The sequence below is a fragment of the Phyllopteryx taeniolatus genome, chromosome 12, assembly GCF_024500385.1.
Source record: "Phyllopteryx taeniolatus isolate TA_2022b chromosome 12, UOR_Ptae_1.2, whole genome shotgun sequence".
Taxonomy (NCBI): Eukaryota; Metazoa; Chordata; class Actinopteri; order Syngnathiformes; family Syngnathidae; genus Phyllopteryx; species Phyllopteryx taeniolatus.
Window position 1 is genome coordinate 19,176,924 of NC_084513.1, and position 19,197 is coordinate 19,196,120.

The following is a 19,197-nucleotide window of genomic DNA, read 5'->3' on the forward strand; positions in this document are numbered from 1 at the left end:
ATTTCCTGGAACCAGATGGAGTCTATGGCCAAGGACTGAGTAATGTGCAGGAACCTCAGTGGTGACCAATGCCCCACACGGAGTACAAAGAACTAAGAACAAAAACTATTACTGTTAAAACTGTAAAAACAACTTATTTCCCATACCCACTATTGCTGCTAAAACTATGCAAATTTCCCCATTATAGGACGAATAAAGTTCATTTTATGTTATAAAAATGTATTGTATTAATGTGCTTTTAAACTTAGAGGCCCCTTTTCTCGGGTGACATAGTAGTTACGTAGGCTACGAATTCATTTCCGGTTTCCGGTCCTGTGTGGCAGTGTAGCATTAAAGATATTATATATTTTTTTTTTTTTTTTTTTTTTTAATTACACCACGTCCTCCCTTCATGATGACGATACTTGTCAGAAGAGTAACTTATTTGCTGCCATGCAGGCAGTGATTAGTGACGTATGCTGCGTTGATACTGGACGCGAAGTGAACTTTCACCTCCGTGGCTCTGCAACGTGTTTGGCCACGTCTGCTAGCTAGCCGTAGCTCGTACGTAGCTGGGGCGGTGAAAAATAGCGTACAAGCATTTCCCAATATGAACAGCGGAAGACAGGGCGGTTGGGTGACTGTTCGATGTGGATGCGTGTTTTTTTTTCTTTTCTTTTTTCAATATAGTGTAACACTAAAGGTGTTATGATGACAACAATTTGGGCCTGCACGGAATGGAATAATTCTGCGTTCATTTTTCCAGCAAGTCACGAATACATAATTTCGGGAAAATGTGTGTGTGAGTGTCCTGTAAGTGATGAAACTGGGCACTGAGCTTTTCATGTCTTCCAGAGGGGATTACTGTCACTTTAGCACACATAAGGTAAATAGAGAACAGGAGCCCAATGGCATAGCTTAACGTAAGAACACAGACTTAAATGTCTCCTTGTATCACCTTTTAAGCGCACTAATGATCATCGATGACAACTGCTTAAATACCGTGTGATCTTCTCTTGAATTTGTAAAACTGGTTTTAATTCACAACACATTTGTTTTTGGGATTTATTCCCAGCCAGAACCTCTCATTCATCTCCTCAAGGGCCCATGTTACACCGATCATCACAGACGCGTTTCCACGGAGACCATTGTGTGAGTCATAACCTCGACATGTTCCCAGCTCAGCCATGCTTTCACCGTGCATTCGTTGAATAATTGAATCCGACGATGACATCTTGATACAGCAAATCATTCCTTTGTGTCGCCGTGAATGGCACTAAGTTCAATTTGAAAGAAACTAGGTTATGTTACATGAATCGCCCAACCCTCTCCTATTTTTTTTTTTAAAAGAAAAATAAACACTGTGTGATCTCTAGCTGTGAGTCCTCCTGTGGTGACACTGTATATATGGGTGGGGTGGGGGTGATAGTTGGGGGATGGGAATGAGCTCTGCCTCTTTGCTTTGTCAGGGCGCCATAGTGCTGTGTAATGGGCCTCCACTTAGCCAGACAACAAGCGCAGCATTGTGACACGTCGCTCAAACACAATCGCCCTACACTGACCTCAAGGTTACGCCAATAACCCAACCTGCGTGGCCGCCGCTCTCGGTTCCTTGACTCGACTGTAACAGACACAGAAGACGTAGCTGTATATACTGCATATTTAAAAATATATATAAAAATGTCACCGACATGCACAAAATGAGTTTCATAATAATTAATCATTATGACTCACTCCAGAATGTGGTGACCTACGGATACTCCGGCTTCCTCCCACATTCCAAAAATATGCACGTTAGATTAATTGAAGACTCTAAATCAGGTGTCAGTTACAATCATTTTCATTGTGGTCCACATCGTAGTTAGGTTTTCCCTCAAAGGACTGTTATGACAAAAAAAACTATATAAATGTAAATAACCTCAAAATATAATATATACACACAACTGTCCCTGTGTCTGATCAGATTTATTTTTAACAATAAATTTCATTTGAAATCAGAAGCAATGGGGAAAAAAGTGGCAGGCAAATTTTTTTTTATACGCCTACTGTCCAGTTTATCTTAAAATGGGATTTGGTGAAAACAAATGCTTGTGCAAAAATGGATGGCAATCTTGTTTTTAAAGAACTAATCCATTTAAGAAAGAAACATGAGGTAGACACACTTTATTTGCTTTGGTGGGCCACATAAAATGATCTGGCGGGCCACATATGGCCCTTGGGCCTTGAGTTTGACACACATGCTCTGAATTGTCCATAGCTGTGAATGTGACCCTATTGTGCTATAGAAAATGGATGGATTATTATTATTATTTTTTTTAATATGGCAATGCTGTAAGGATTAAGGGTAAAAAAGTGTTAAAACAGGAAATGAAAAGCAGCGGATGTGTACCCATATTAAAATGGGTTCTAATTTCTGTAGGCATTGTCTCCTTAAAAAAAACAAAAACACATTTCTATTGTTGAGTTTTACTGCTGGATCATCCCCTGGAAAACGTGTTTATAGAGAGAGAGAGAGAGAGAGAGAGAGAGCGAGAGCGAGAGCGAGAGCGAGAGAGAGAGAAAGAGGTGTCAGTTATGTTCCTGTGGTCACAGTGCCATCTAGTGGTGCAATACTGTACTGTACTGTGCCTATTTTCTTTAAGCATCCCCATCACCATGTGTGGAATATTTCAATTTTTTTGGGACTGGACTGGTCAACTACAACTATTCACACTCACAGTCACACCTATTGGACAATTACAACACTGCAAAGAACCTTACGCGCATATTGTTTTGAATGTGTGAGCAGAAAACCCGTACGGGAAGAACAAGCATCCTGCCAGAAACCAACATCTTCAAGGCTAATGTACTTTAAAAAAAAAAAAATCATTTTCTGTAATTGAAGAATACATTTTTCTTCATGATCTGCCTCAGCATGGAATGCTCAGTGGGCAGCACGGTGTGCCAGTGGTGAATAGTTCTGCCTCACAATTTGGAGGTGTTTGAATCTCAGGCGAGGCGTTGTTCTCCCATATCCCAAAAAGAAGCACGTTAGGTTCACTGAAGACTCGAAATTGTCCATAGGTGTGAATGTGAGTGTGAACCACTCGCCCTACTGGCTGCCAATAGTATTTCATATCATATATGATGTATACCATAATCACTGCGGGATAGTGAACTGCTAATCGACCGTCACTGTGTCAACTGAAGGCACAAAGTAGCTTTAACCCCAAAGTCTGGAAGTTTTTCTTTATATGTGAAAACCAGCTAATGACCACACGGTTTCACAACGGCGCATTGTTATGCTACATGGAAAAAGAAGGAAAGAAAATCCATACAGGCCTCTAGTGGAGTTCTTCCATGGCAAGTGTATTTTTCCAACCTTGCGTGAAAGACAAATACTGTATTTTTGCAGAAATTGCAGAAGAAAAAAAAAAAAAAATGGTGAATGGACAAAAGAGCAGCTGTCCGGGCAGAGAGCCTATCTAAAGACGTGAAAAGGAGACACAATATTTGGAAAATTCCAGGACACATCCCGACTGTCACAGTTCACCTGAAAGGATAACAAAGCACAGCGTCAGAAACATGAATGACCTGAAGAGGGAGAGCAAATGGACTAAATCAGCAGTTATGTGTTTGGAATGGAGCTCGATTCGCAAGTCTCTCTCAATGAGGTGATTCTCTCAGCGGAAGCCATCTTAGAAATAACAAATCTGCTCAAAGGAGAGCTTCCACATTCGCACCATTTGTACAGTAAAATCTCTGAGGTCGAACCCAATCTTTTGCGGGAAACGGGTCTACCTCTGATTTGTTGCTCGTTGCAATTTCTCCCATAGGAAATAATAGAAACTGAAATAATTAACTGTACAGGGAATGTTTTAAGTATCAAAGTATCAGTATAAGTGAACAACTGAAAAACTTAAAAACTGTAAGTTTTGTGCGACATGAGTGGTGTTTCTTCCCTTCAAATTGTACAACTTCAGGCTTGTTTGAGGTTCAACTGCAACTGCCAAAAAAGTACTTAAAAAAAATAAAAATAAAAAACACGCATGTGAATTTGGAAGTGTATTTTTTTTCATGAAGTTACATCAAATTTTAAGTCACATGAGCTAAAAGGTGTTAGATTTTAGAGGATCATCTGTATGCGGTTATGCAATGGCATGGCCGAAAATGCGCTAAACAGATTAAATGTTTTTTTGTGACCGAAGAGTTGATATTGTCTTCTCAAAAAGTTTGGCCAAATTACAAATTGAGAAGCCCAAAGGTTGCACTGTAATTATTTTATGAGTTGACAGAAGGGGGAATAACCGGTAAATACAAACACATATGAATATGACGGGCATGTGACTTTTTCCGACTTGGCCCGCGATGAAAGCGCCGTGAGTGCACGCTCGTAAGTTGAAATCTTCCGCCTCTGCAGATGCATTAACGTCACAAATGGATCTTTTGAATTCAGTGTCGACGGCTGATCGGCCTCGAGCGTCTTCCTCACAATCACTATCGCTCACAAGATTTGAAGCCGAAAGCCTCTTTAGACGTAATAATCTTGATGCTATCAAGCGAAGCGCGTTGGCCCATCACCGCTCGCGGAAGTCTTTGAACTCGCGTGCAAGTGTTGGCCTGTTCTCCCGCTGCAAGTGCATGATGGGAGATAAGATACGCGGGTGTAGTCAAGTCGCACATGCTCACGTACAGCCGCAGTATTATCGTATGAAGGTCATCGACGCTAATAGCGTCTCTTCGGTTTGCTGGACTATGACTGATTGAGGCGTCGTTCTTGAACTTTCTAAGTCGATATCCAAAAATGGATCCAAATGGGGTCATTGCAAATAATATCGATCTACCCGTTACCCATCATCTATCGATCTGTCAGGCGTCTTCAAAGGGGGAGCAGTTTTACTGTATTTTAGTTATATGGTGCTGAAACTCTCCTCATACTTAAGGACGTTGAAAATGTTACATAAAATATTGCCTGCGCAGTTCATCAAGGCTTTACGCTGGCGACAGTTTGCGCTCGAAACGAATTCATTCACTTTACATCTGTTCCTATGGGAACTTTCACGGAAGCTTCATAGAATGGACTGTTTGATATTAGAGGTTTTCAATCTAATTGTATTTGTGGTTTTTGTTGTTGTTGCTCGCTTTGTTACATGAAGGAACTTCATCCCTGCTAAGGTCAGGACCATCACGGCCCGTGGAGGGTCTGAACCACATGGACCGCACACAGACAGCATGTTGCTTTCAGCGTGCGCTATAAATTCCCCCAAGCACACATGGCTGTAATAAGGCAACAAATTAAGCCATTATGCTGCTTTTAAGGTACACAGACATGCGTGTTTAAATCGTTTTAAGACTAGTGAGGGATCGCTCGCTCTCCAAAAGTTCCACTGTTTGTCTGGGAGCACCTGGGAAACCGTGCCAGGATGGCATTTCTGCGATACATCCAATTATGTTCAGAACAACAGCAGGATTTGTTTTAAAAAAAAAGTGAGTGAAATCCTTATTTTTTGCTTTGCATATTCTATCCACCCATTCATTTTGTCCTCATTCGGGTCGCATGTGAGCTGGGGCCTAACCCAGCTGATCGTGCTTGAGCGGTGGGTTACACCCTAGATTGGGCACAAGGCAGTCACACATGTAGACATAAAAAACAAACAAACAAACAAAAAACAGTCACACCTACGGACAATTCAGAGCAGGGGTCTCAAAGTCAACGTATTGGAGGGCCGCTAGACATGGCGTCTGGGTGAGTCTGGGCCGCATCAAGTATTCCACAAAAAAGTATTCAAGTACAGTACAACTAATACAATCTTAACAGTTCACAATATTAACAGTTCTTCATTATATGAACAAGGTAAACCTCTCCTCTCCCTGGTATTTTGCATGTACTCCTCAGCATGTCTAGTTGAGTAATGACGTCTGATGGTGTACTTCTGGAGCACCGCAACTTTCTCTGACCATAGAAGACACATCAGGGTGGCCCTGTACTCAACAAAAAAAAAACATTCTTGTCTCCCACCTTTTTTCTGAAATTGGTTGTGCTTTTCTCTTCGCGGCAGGTTTGAGAAACACGAATACAACTGGGTGACAGCATATAATTTCCTTCCACTCGGTGTTACGGTTCAACCAAGTGACTCATGCTGCTAATTCGCTTTGGTTAACTTGTTGACAAACACTGTCGAAAGCTGTCATGATGGTAGCCTGTAACTGACAAAAAAAAAAAAAAAAGAAAGAAAGAAAAATACGGCAAAAAAACATTAAACTGTCAAGTAGGGGGCCGCAAATTATGGTCCCGTGGGCCTCAATTGGCCCCGGGCCGCAAGTTGGAGACCGCAGATTTAGAGTGTGCAGCCAAAACATAATATTACTTTTTTTTATGAATGTGGGAGAAAGTCGAACCACCCTGAGAAAACCTGTAAACTCCACATAGGAAGGCCCGAGATAAGATTCGAACACAAAACCTCAGAAGTGTGAGGCCGACGCGTTAACCACTAGGAACGCTACGCTCGATTTCAAATGAAAACCTGAAGAAAAATGCTATTCCTCAGCAGAATTCTACATTCAATGTCAAAGCTGGAAAAAGTTTGAAGATTTCGCTTTCCTGTGGATCGCTGAGGGTTCCAAACTCGGTTTGCTCGTTCTCCCGATGCTAGCGTATGTTCATAACTCTAAATTGTCCATAGGTGGGAAAGAACGATTGGTTATCTACGGTATATATGCCTTGCGGTTTGCTGGCAACCAGTCCAGGTTGTAAGCATCCACGGATAGGTTCCAGCTGCCCTTTGACCCTAATGAGGTTGTAAGAAACGGATGGATTTTGCTTTCCTGTGAATCACTCAACAAATATTTCGTTGCACAGGTTATTTCAGAAAACCGCTTCACATCCGCGTTGCGTGGCGTCTTCCCACTTGGTTTTTCCGAGCCACGGGTCGAACTGTTTATCCAGCCCCAACACGCCGAGGCGCGGAATCTAATGACGGGGTGCGCACCACCTATAAAAGCTCATTACGCCGGCACTGGAATAAGGGAGCTTGCTGGGGAAACTTCTCCGTCGACTGACAAACTGACAAACGTGTCTCGTAAACGTCCTAAATAAACACTCCCTCCATTGGGCTCTAATAAATTAGACGGCATTTTTTCCCCCCCGATCTTTTCCGACGCGCTCTCTCCGTACCGTAGGCGATGAAACGCTGCCAGGAGTCGGGAGTCCATCTTGAGGAATTTTAATCGCGAGGGGAGGGATGGTTTTTAATAGTTTTCCATGCGCCATTGGAAAACACATAAAGAGACAGGAGGAGGAGGAAGAGAGGGCTTCCCTGGGATGCTGGGAAAGCTGAGGCCATACGGGAAGACTGTGAGCTCTTCTTTTGGCGTGTTGTGTCATCAGTAGATGGCAGTAGGCCTCACCTGTTGTCCGTTGTGGACTTAGGAAGACATCGCCGCGGAAAGTGGAAAACTTACTGCTACTGGGGGGGGGGGAGTTGTAATACGATGGGAATAAAGTTGTCATTTTAACGAGTGAATGTCAAAAGTCCCACAGGAAAGAAAAACCAAAAAACATGAACGCATCACTGTCCGAGAGCAGCGGTCGCTGTTTCGCTTTAGAGAACTGACGTATATTCTTGCTGTCACATCAGTGCTCACAAGGTTAGTTTATCGTAAAATTAAGATTTTCTTTCTCCAAACATACACATTTTTGTCTTTGTCCAACTTTATTCTACAGCTTTATAATCATATTACTTTGACGTTATGCTGATATAACTCATAATACTACCCCCTCCCCCCATATTACAACTTTATCCGTGCATTTATCTGTTTTATTATGAATTTTTCCATTGTAATATAGCAACTTATTTTTGTTTGTAATATGACTTAATATTCTGATAAAAGAAATTGTTTGGGGACTAAATAAATACATTTTGAAATGTAGGCCCAGTAGAAGATAAAGGAGATGCAGATGATTTGCATACGCTGGCCACATGAAGTGATACGGCGGGCCGGATCCGGCTCCCGGGCCTTGAGTTTGACATGCGCGCGTGAACTCATTGGACTGTTTGGCCAAGTCCACCTGCCCGACGCTCCTCGCGCTCCCTCAATCATCCTGCAGCCCACCAATCGCGAGCAACGCCTGGCCGAGACCACGCCCCCTCCCCTCCCCCCGGCGTGTAAATTGAAGTTTCTCTTTTTTAGTTTCCCGGCTCTCAGCCTTGCGCGTCAGTACTGCGCGAACCGCGGAGGGATTAAAAGCCACCACGGCGAGCGGGAGCACAGCGGAGCGCCTCTTGTGTAGCAGCGAGAACCAGCACCGGCACCGGCACCGGCACCGGCACCGGCATGTTCCCCGGGAGGCTGCGAGCGTGCGCGGCCCTGTGCGTGTGGATTACGGTGCTGGCGAGCACGCGGATCGGCGGCGTGCAGGGCGCGAGGAGGCAGGACGACTCGTTCACGGCGGCGGCGGCGGCGTCCAGCGTGTACCGAGCCCGGTGCGCCTCGCGATGCCTCAGCCTGCACATCACGCGCATCTCCGCCTTCTTCAAGCACTCGCAGGTACTCGTCTCATTTTTGGCAACAAGCTCAATTAAAGTGGAGCAAAGTTGTCACTGCTCTTAATGACAGGCGCCTTTTTAAATGGAACCCTTCAATTGCATACATTCCTACTCCTTTTGTTTTAAGCTGTTGTGTATGGAACATATCTACCGATTATTATCTTTCAATAGTATAGAGTGCAACTACAAGAACAGCTTCTATAATAAATAAATGGACACAATTCAAATCACTTTTCTTTGATATATATATATATATATATATATATATATATATATAAAAACAACACCTTGTAATTTGGATGATGCTCTTCATTGGACAGCAACATTATGTCCATATTTAGACACAAGGGTTTTTAAATGCTTCAATTTCTCTATGCATCCATGCATTTTTTCAATTGCTTGTCATCATCAGGGCGGCTGTGGTGAGATGAGCTGGTCTATCCCAGCTGACTTTGAGCCAGAGGCGGGGTACACCCGCAACTGGTCGCCAGCCAATCACAGCGCCAGTTTTTCTGGAATTTTCTCAAACTCGTCCCGCTCAAGATCCAATTTACGAATGAGAAAACCCAAACTTCAGAAAATATATCAGGCATTGTCATTATGTCAACTGATTGCATGCACTTTTGTTTGCTATTTGGACTAAAAGCTAGTATTGTACGCGCAAAATTTGGAGATACATGCTTTTCATTGGACGGTGTTAAGGTGGCAAGTATTTTGACTTATAAATCAGGGTTCCTTAACTATTTCTGTCCAATTTACCAATGAGGAAACCCAAACTTGAGCAAAATTCATCATGCTTTGCCATAATATCGATTTGTATCGCGTCAAACTTTGGACACGAAGATCATTCTCGGCAAATGTTCAGATACATGCTTTTCGCTGGGTTTCTGAAATTTCACGTCGTTCCGATTTTCAAGACTAACTCTGCAATATGCCACGCATTGCCATAATGGCGACACATTGTATGCACTTTTCTGTGAGTTTTGGCAACAAAATGTGGCGATACACGCTTTTCAGTGGCCTGCGACTCGATGCCAACGTGGGAGGAATTGTTACTCAATCAGGTTTTCTCTAGTTTCTCCAATTTATCTCCAATTTTCCAAAACTTATCAACACTCTCGACCCAATTTCCAAATGAGAATAACCCGAACTTGGGGAAAATATATCATACGCTGCCTTAATATCGACATATATTGCACGTACAGTGAGTGAGTGGCAACGAACACAAAAAGACATGAATTCACGTCGAATGTGAATGAAAAAGCGCTTTGCCATGATCTCGTGTGCGACGCCAGTGTAAAGTAGCTACATTCTGCGCATGAGTCAGTGTGTGGTGTCACCAGTTGTTTTTCACACTCCGGCGGACTCACTGTTCTCTCCTGGGACGGTGGAGAAAAGAAGCGGCCGCTGATCCTTCAGCTGTCTGTTCGCCGGGCTCACCTCTTCTTTATTCTCGCCGCATTTGCATTTGCGAGGGCCCCGACGAAGCCCGCCACTGTCGGGAAAGCGTCGCCGGACCTGGGCACATTTGTAACGAGGCTCGATTAATCAAGAGGTCAATGCTTTTTTTTTTTTTTTTTTTTCCCCTCGGCGTCACTTTGAAAGCGCTAATTGGACAAGTGGCGGCGGTTCTAAATGCGAGATAATATACACGTTGAGTGAAGGAGTCACTTGAGTAATGAGGAGAGAGGGGAAAAACAAGCGGCGGTGCACATCCAGAGGACACTGTGTTTCTTATTAAAGCGCAACTTGGTGAGAAATGTCAAGAATTTGTTCGTGGGATTGTCCAAGTTTTTTTTTTGTGTGTTTTTTTTAATGGCTGCCTAGGGTTTGCGAAGTTACGACATTAAATCAGCCACCAGCTGGCTCAACGCTCCAATGGCTGATGTAGTATCTTCCCCCTGGTGCACTGCAAATATTTTACAGAGGAACACAATTCAATTCGTTTTTTTGAGGTACGAGCCACCGTTCGGACAATGTTTGGGTCGACTTGCGAGCAGAAATTTGAGAAACGAGCGCTAGATTCAATTCAAACAAGCAGCAGTTTGGCAGATAGTTAACAATTCCTCCAAAAAGACGAGAAGCTGTTTATTGCCACTCCCAGTTGAAGTTTGCGGTCAAACTAAATATAAAACAAAGAGAATGACACACGGTGTCTTTAAAACAACCACCTGACTTGCAGATATGGTTTCCCTTAGAGGGCCATAATTAATGTGGACCCATATAAACATATAATTGCTTCATCATATATACATCATATATACACATATACAGTGGAACCTCGTTGTTAGTATGCCCTTGTTTTCGTATGACTCTGTGTTCGACATTTTGTCCCAGTTTTCGTCCATCTGCTTGATTTTCGTATGGTTGAAAATGGTCCAAAAGCCAAACACATCTGTCCGCCCGTGTCACGCCGAACTTCATTTTTCAATGCTTGCCATTTCTCAATGTTATTTAAAGAAACTTTGGTCCAGAAGAACATGAAGTAGACGCACATGATGCGCCTACGCGGGCCACATGAAATGACATGGCGGGCCGGATTTGGGCCCCAGGCCTTGAGGTTGACACCGGTGCTATAGCGCTACATTTCTTCTTAAAACATGATACAAAAGGCATCATGTAGAGGCAAAGTTTTAAGTATCGTTCAAGCAACAAGTGTAAAACAAGTTAATCACTGTTCATGTTAACTCTCAACTTTGTGAAGGCGAGCCCGTCGAGTGTAAAAGTAGTTAACCACTGTCCAACTTAAAACGATCCACCTTAAAGCGGACATTCTGTATTTTTACTCACACTTTTGTACTACACCGTTCAAACGATCACGTTTTCGTGCGACTTTAGGGTCCAAATGCAAATGCTAAGGAGGCATTGGAATTCAGAGCAATTTAGGATTTGCGAAGCGCCACGAGCGCCTCTAAAAATAGAACGCCAGTGTTGATAATATGCAAGTGTTTAGTGCACACTGCTTTCATGTGGGAATGGTGTATGTGTACTGGGTGTTGTTCAGGGTCAGCTCAGCTGCAAAAACACATGGCACTTGCCCCCCCCTTGCCCTCTACCCCCTTGGCCTGGGCCAATAAATGCCAGCAAATGTCGCTCTGTGGAGGGCCACCGCTGTCATTCTTGCAGGGAGGTCACGGTCCGCGCTAAACGCCGGCGCCTGATTTGCGCTGAACGTGCTAAGCTCCCCGTTGCCGAAAGAGACGGCGCAAACTGCGGGTGGATCCGCGTTCCCGACGGCACGGGATCTCGTTACGGTAACAGGCGCGCAGGCGGCGCAGACCGCCACTCTAATGACTAAGCTCTTAATTTGAGGGTCACTCGATATGTGACAAGGGAGGAACTGAAGAAGTCTGCGTTGTCTTCAAGGGGACAGCCATATTGTGGAAAGTGGACTTTATTGTTTGTATACAAATCGTTGGGCCTCTCGAGTGGCCTCCCACTCATTAAGTGTGATATTAAACAACCAAGGAAATCTTTTACGTCAGCGAGCGAGCCGTTCTGCACGTCTGCCTCAGTGTTATGTAACAGGGTGTATATGGCTAAATTAGCAAGCGGTGCCATTCTTTTGCAGTTTGGACGAAAATCTCAGTCGCTCGAAATCTACAATAACACCACAAAAGTCACTAGATTTGTTGCCAATCACTTCCCCCCCCCCCCCAAAAAAAGTGCTTGCTATCGTTGTCATGGTAACAAAAGCCAGCATTGGTACGACACAGAACCACCTCCCTCAAAACCGAGTGATTTGAACCGAAGTGTGACAAGCGGATATGAAGTGCGCTCCCTGTAATTCTTTATCCTTTGTGTATTTCGACCGAAGAATGGCAGAGACCTTTTATGATTATTGATGATTAATAATGCACCTGTCTCCTTTAATGTCACTGTTAATCTATAGAAAGTGTCACTCGTTCTGCTTCAGATGAATGAGATATCTCACATGTAATTTAAAGATCTGTTTTTCATTCTCTGAATCATCTTCACTGGAATGACACTCAGAGGATTTAGCACTTGCAGATGTCGGTGAGGAGCCTTTTCTTTTTTTTTTTTTTCTACTGTGGTAAACTGAATCTTTGTTTTAAATGTCAGAACGACGTCTCGAGTACAGTTCGTACGTCGCCTGCCAGCGTCGTAGACGAGCTAGTGATGTCATAGCGGTCTGGAGAAGCAGATTTATTGACACATTTCTCCACATTTGGGGAGTTTGTCACCCCCAATATAATCGACAGAGAGGCAACACCCATGCATACTGTAAATATTAGCCAAATGTTTGAGAGCAATCTGGGAGGCATGCGCTAAGTGGGCTTTCTGAAAACGTCAGTCTTGTAGTGGATTATTTATGTGGACAGCAAAAAAACAAGGTGTGTCCAGTGAAGGTCCTGTTAAAGCCATAAAAATCTGACACAGTAAATTTCATGTTTTATGCCTTTAAGAGAGAGAAATAAACACACATCGGAAAGAACTATTAGCCCTTGTTTGCGCTTTTGATATAAAATTGGCCGCAGTGGAAATCAGACCGCCAGGGCTAGTCTCGCGTGCGGAGGTCTTCATGGCTGACGGCCGATGAATGGCGGTCTATGTGGCTTAGCTCATGCCCCCAACCCCCCCACACCCCCCCCACAGTAAGTGCTTTAAATGCATGACACTTGCGCCTGTACATCTGAGTCACACTGAAGTGCCTGACTGGACAGTGACGATTCATTCTTACCGGAGACAACTTTAACGCAAGTTAGTGTCGATTCTCCGTATGTCTTTGTCGGGTTGCACTTTATGCATTCATAGACATCAAACACCTGCTTATTGATTAATACTATCATTAATATTCATGCGTTCTTCATTGAGAGATGACAGAAATCTTGACATTTTTTAAACGAAACCCTGATCTAGCATACAATATGCGATGTTTAATGGCCCACCCTTTGACATGGTTTAATGGAAATTGGTGAAGTAGGTTTTCTCCTAATACTGCAAACGACCAGAAATGAAAATGTAACATCAGGGTGTACTTAACAAAGGTGTTTTTTGTTTTTTTTACAACATGGACATTACTCAAAAAGTTGTGAAAGGATTTCAGCGATGTTTGGTCTGTAGCTACTTTGGTTGGACAACAGGACGAAGTGATTAACTTTTGACTGTGTTCTGCAGTGTGAATCTGGGACTTTTTTCAACTCAATAAATTGTCAACAGATTTCAATGGATGTTTGGTCAGACCCAAGGACAAATTGCAAAACGTTTGATCATGTCCCGAATCCGCACTGTGGATCATTTTCTTTATCGCGAACGTTTCTGAAACTTATTTGGGATGTACCGTCGCTTCTTTGGTTTCATTCAAGGACAAATCAACTAACTTTGGACAATGTTGTGGATGCACAATTTGGATTTTTCAAAGCACAGGTTTTGCTCCAAGTTGGGAACGTATTTCAATGAGATTTGGGCTGCAGCTTCCTTGGTACGATTTCAAGGGGAAACTGATTAAAGATCTGAATTATTTGTTTAAAACTTGTTTCTAACTCAGACGGGAATGTATTTCAATTAAATTTGGTATGTAGCTTTGGATGAATTGATTTTGTTCTGATTGAGTTCTAGAGGAACAGTGCGAATCTGGGTAACATTCTTCAACATGGATATTTCTGAAAAAAATATGAAGTTTTTTTGCGTTTGATTAAGGGACGAACCCATTAACTTTTGATCGTGTTCTAGATCTGCAGTGAAGATCAGTATGATAAAACATGGATGTTACTAAAAAAAAAAAAAGTTGTGCAAGGCTTTCGATGACAACTGCTGTGCATCTGTGAGACCCAAGGAGTTGGATCTGGATCTTTTTTCATTTGAAAGGTGTAAAATGGTAGCCACTTTGTATGAACCGAGAACCTTTGATCCATGGTGTGGATTACGATCTTTTGGTCTTTTTTTTATCATGGACTTCATCAGAATTTGAGAATGTATTTCACCGAACTGTGGAACGTGGGCTTGCTTGTGAGAGCCAAGGATGAATTGATTACTCTTGATGCTACTCGAGGGATTTTGACATTTTTTTCAACATTTTAACATGGCTGTTACTCAAAATTAGAGAACTGACTTCAATTAAATGTAGTATGCAGCTTTGGTAAGACCCAAGGACAAATTGATTGAGACAAGACACAAGCTGTTGAATAATTCGATACCATAAGGTAATAGATAGACCGTCCTTAAAGTACTTCAAAGCTCCTCAAATTCTAAACGTTGAGGGCTTTTATTTAAGTGCAGCATATGTGCCCTTAAGTGTGTTATTTTGGTGTTGCCTGAGGACCCCTGTGAAGAAGACAAAGGACACACTGGACTCCGCTGCTTTGAAGTCGTTTACTTCTTCTCCTTCCTGCAAATAATCTGTAGGCTAACACCCACAAACATAAATCCTATCCAAATAACGGCCTTCCGATGTAAACTGAGAGTCATTCAATCCAAAGCGAAAGCCCGCGAGGGAAAAAAGCCAACCGTTTCGCAAAAGGTGGAACTTGGAGATAAAAGAGGTTTTGTCCGTGTTCCTCAGTTGTCGAGACAATACAACACGCCCATGGCCACCTGCCCCGACATCTCAGCTGACAAGCGCTGCTGCGTACCTCTGTGATAAATGTCCTGTTTACACGAGACCACCAGTGCCAGAAACAAAGTACCGAGCTTCTTCTCCTTGACCCCCCCAAATCACACCGGAGGATATCTGGAAAACATTCATTGGTCGGGGTCCTTGACAGTCGTCACGGCTGTGTAATGTTCATACTGTGGAGGAATGTCATGGTGAGTCAGGGCGATGAAGTCCTGACCTATAATTATTCCCCGTCGGTCCCTGACACGGTGGGGTCGGGCCCCGGACAGCTGGGGCAACATCCTGCCGAGCTTCTCTGCTTCAGGGCTGCTGTCACAGAACCAAATTAGATCCTGTGTGCATCCGTAGATGCGGACCTGTCAAACGTTTTATCGATGAACTCGGGAAGCCGGCAGGAAAAAACAAATACAAAAAAACCAAATAAAAACAAATTCAGGATTGATGATTTTGGATGTGGTGTAGCGTAATGACACTCTTAATAAATTACCCGGCAAGCGTTTGCCTGTCAAGGTTTTATTTACAGGTTGCCACCAACACTGGATTGAGCCCGGTTGTATTGCTCATTCCTCATAAGTTAGTGCGCACCGCAGCGATTTAATCATCCCGTGCTACACAAAATGATGCACTGGCTCGGAATAATTCATTTTTTAATCAACGCTTGGCCAAACAGAATGTTCTATTACGCACAACAGGGATGGGAAGCAGCTGATGCATGCCCCGGCCAAGCTGGCGCTCATTTTTACCCCATGAAAGGAAGATTCTTCATCTCCTCGCTGCTTTCGCTCATACATTTTTCATCCTTATCTGCAGTTTTTGTGTGTGGAAGAGATCCTCTGGAGACATGGTTGTACAATCACAAATTCCTTTCAAGCCATTTGACCAGTACCCTTGACTCTAAAAGCTCAGCACTTACTGGCACTGGATGTCAAATTAAAACCCTTTAATGATAAATTCCCGCCAAAGGATCTCATGAGATTCCACCCCCCCTCTGGATTACATTGTGGGAAACGGCTTTGAACTTGACATTGAACTTAAGCAGACTTTGTGCCGATCGACCCCTTCAAGTCTGGGCGAATCTCACAGCCTCGGAGCGGCCGCAAGTGAACTTCCGTTCCCGGCTATTAACTGGAATGAAAGTCCTTTATGACTTCAATTCGTAATTTTCTTTTTTTTTTTATGGCCTATTCCTGCACCGCAAAGACGTAGATAAGGCTGTTGAGTTCGAAGTGACTGAAATTTATTTGAACAGTAGATCAAATGACCTTGTGTTACATGGCAAGCGAATTATCACAAAACTTGCCTGCACGTGTGGATGCCATCAAACCATTGCATGAGAGCAAAACCGAATATGACTGAAAATTGTTTCATGAGGTGTCAACACGCTGATTTACAGCTGTTACCTCGAGGCACAAAAGCAAGTTTCATTAACAGAACACCTATTTTCGCTCTATTAAATCCTCGGGTGTTTTCCACTTGAAACGAATAAGCGCCTCTGCCCAAATAGATGCCTCCTTTTACCCTCGGGAAAAAAAAAAGGTTGTAAATAGTATCGGGGGTCCTCGTTGTACGACTGAGTTCTGTTCTTACGGCAGTGACGAAGCCAGCTAGTTCATTCGGAACGTCAGAATGTCGTACGTCACGACCAATGTAAACACCCCCGTTCATAGACGCTATCAACTCAATGAAAGAGTTGGAATTCTGAGCCCATTCAAAGTCTGTCGCTAACCAATACAGCAGCTCCACAATGTTGTGTTGTTCCGCCCTGTCCGAAAAGGTACAAAATACCCATCCCAGCTGACTTAGGGTCAAGTCGAGTGGAGTTTGTAAGTTCTCCCCGCGTACTCCGGCTTGCTCCCGCGTTACAAAAGCATGCACGTCAACTCTAAATTGTCCATACTGGAGTTGTGAATGTGAGTGTACATGCTTGTTTGTCTGTATGTCCAAGGTGGACCCCGCCTCTCACCCAAAGTCAGCCGGGATAGGCTCCCAGCTCACCCGTGACCCAAATGAAGATAAGCGGCATGGAAAACGGATGGATGAATGCAATTCATTGTATGAAGTTAATTCACGTTTGGCACAACTCACCTCATTTTTGCAGTTGGTAGACTATGACTCTTCTTCCTTGTCGTTTAAGGCAACAATGGTTTTGACTCATCAAAATGATCTGTGGGGAGATAATCATGCTCGGTTTGCGAGAGCTATAAATTCAACGATATGCTTGTTATTGGTATTGTGAAACGGCACTGTTTTGGTTTTGTGGCTTGCAAATGTAATTTTAGAAACCCAAAAACAAAACAAACAAACAAAAATAGCTTGTGGTCGCTACTGCGCATGAAAATCCTGGTATTTACCCCTCCTGTCTTCGCGTGTTTTTTTTCTCAGATGAAACGTGCGAGTTCGTGTGGACCAACTGTGAGATAAGAAGGGGAGTCGGCGCGAACATGCATTCAAGTGCCCACAAGCGTGACCTAAAACCCTCGCTGCTCTCAATCTGCTTTGCACTAATATCGATTCAACGTATGCGTCCACAAATCCTCTTACGGCTCCTGTTTACCATCCTGAGAGGCCGAAAACATGTTTACCCCCCACCCCCCTCATTATTTTCTTCTCTTTCATGTGCGACATCAGCTGACCGCTTCATCCGAAACCTCTTTTGCACTCATCACGCAAACGCAATTAAGATGGCCGGGCGCGACAGCATCATTCCTCACAATGATAGAAGTCGGGAAATGGCCCGCCGCTCCCTCACTCGCCGGCTCCGCGTATTTCCTACGCACACCGAAACACTGGGAGCAAATGTCGGGCCCCCGCCGTCGCGAGCGCAAGGTGGCACTTTCAGCGCAATTAGAGGGAAACGGTCGGTATCTGCAGCCCTCGCAGGCGCGCTGACATCAGTTCCCGCCTCGGTGACCCCGGGGACGTCTGTCGAGAGATCAAACGGCTCGTCAGAAGAGCTGAGGTCGCCGCGTTCGGCTGAAACTGACCAGAGGCTCGCCCTGCGGGGGCCTGGAGTGCTGACCCCACTTTCCTGCTTGAGTTACACACACTTAAAGCGCCTCTTTTGTGTGCGTGCGTGCCGCATTGGAGTAGATCACAAAAGGCTATGGCTTAAAAGCAGGGTACAGCCTTATTTAGATGTCATAAGTCTTTTTACAAATTATTTTTAGTAGGGGAAAACGTCATAGTCTTATGAGAATATATAAATACAGAAAAAAATGACTTTATATCTTTAAAAACAGTCATATGCAAGTGGTGCCCTGAGTTTAATTTCTTCTGTTATAACTCTCGTTATTTAAAAATCTAATTTTTGCGCATTGAAACAAATGGAAATGCTATTAATCCGGTCTAGTAAATTTTTTTTTTCTTTGTTTTTTTTTTTTAAATAATAAAAATAGCATTCGACAGTATTGTACACAACTAAGTGACTTAGTAAACTGCGGTAATATTAGACATTTTTCACAGAGGATAAAAAGCTCACGCCTGTGAGTATTCTTTTACTGTCTGTCTACATGTGTTGCTGCATGTTTGTGTTCAAATATCAGTTGCTTAAAGGGTTATACTGTCGCAGCCGCAACATTGATGCTAGTTTCATTAGCCCATCTTTGGTGTTTTACACTTTGTATTAGCATCAAGCTAGCGGACGTAAGTCATGTGGTTTGATTAAAGACACAACATGTAATTGTTTGTGTTTAAACTTCAATTGGGAATGGCAATAAACAGATTGAAGCAAGCACTTGGCCTCTTTTTCAAAGACTTTTTCAGTATCTGCTACATGTTGTGAAGTTCCCTGCCACCATTCAGTGGCCTAAAAACAACAACAACAAAAATCGGCGAAGCGACGGCTCGTATCTCGAAAAACTCATAAGTCGGGTCACTTGTGGCGCTAGCACTATTGCAGAAGAAATATAGTTCGGTTGTGGGCCGGTTCACAGGGTAGGCTAGAAGTTGAACAGAAGTAATAGCAGTTTTCAAAAAATAGGTCTACTAAATATTTGTTCACAGGAAAGCATTTTTCACTTCATAGAGCAAATGTTTTGGTTTGTAAATACAGTAATTACCCATCTATCCATCTACCAATCTCTAAATATTCTACAGTTTGCCTGCCTGATGATCAAT

General features: G+C 43.4%; 1 protein-coding gene across 1 annotated transcript in view; it reads left to right on the plus strand.

Annotated features, from left to right (window-relative positions):
• The first annotated feature begins 8,164 nt into the window (after positions 1 to 8,164).
• The window catches only part of LOC133486917 (anosmin-1), a 62,633-nt gene continuing 51,600 nt past the window's right edge, over positions 8,165 to 19,197 (plus strand). Inside the window, exon 1 of the mRNA XM_061792766.1 lies at positions 8,165 to 8,505. Coding sequence (XP_061648750.1) covers positions 8,293 to 8,505 — 213 coding nt within the window. The 5' untranslated portion in view covers positions 8,165 to 8,292. The remainder of the gene's footprint in view (positions 8,506 to 19,197) is intronic.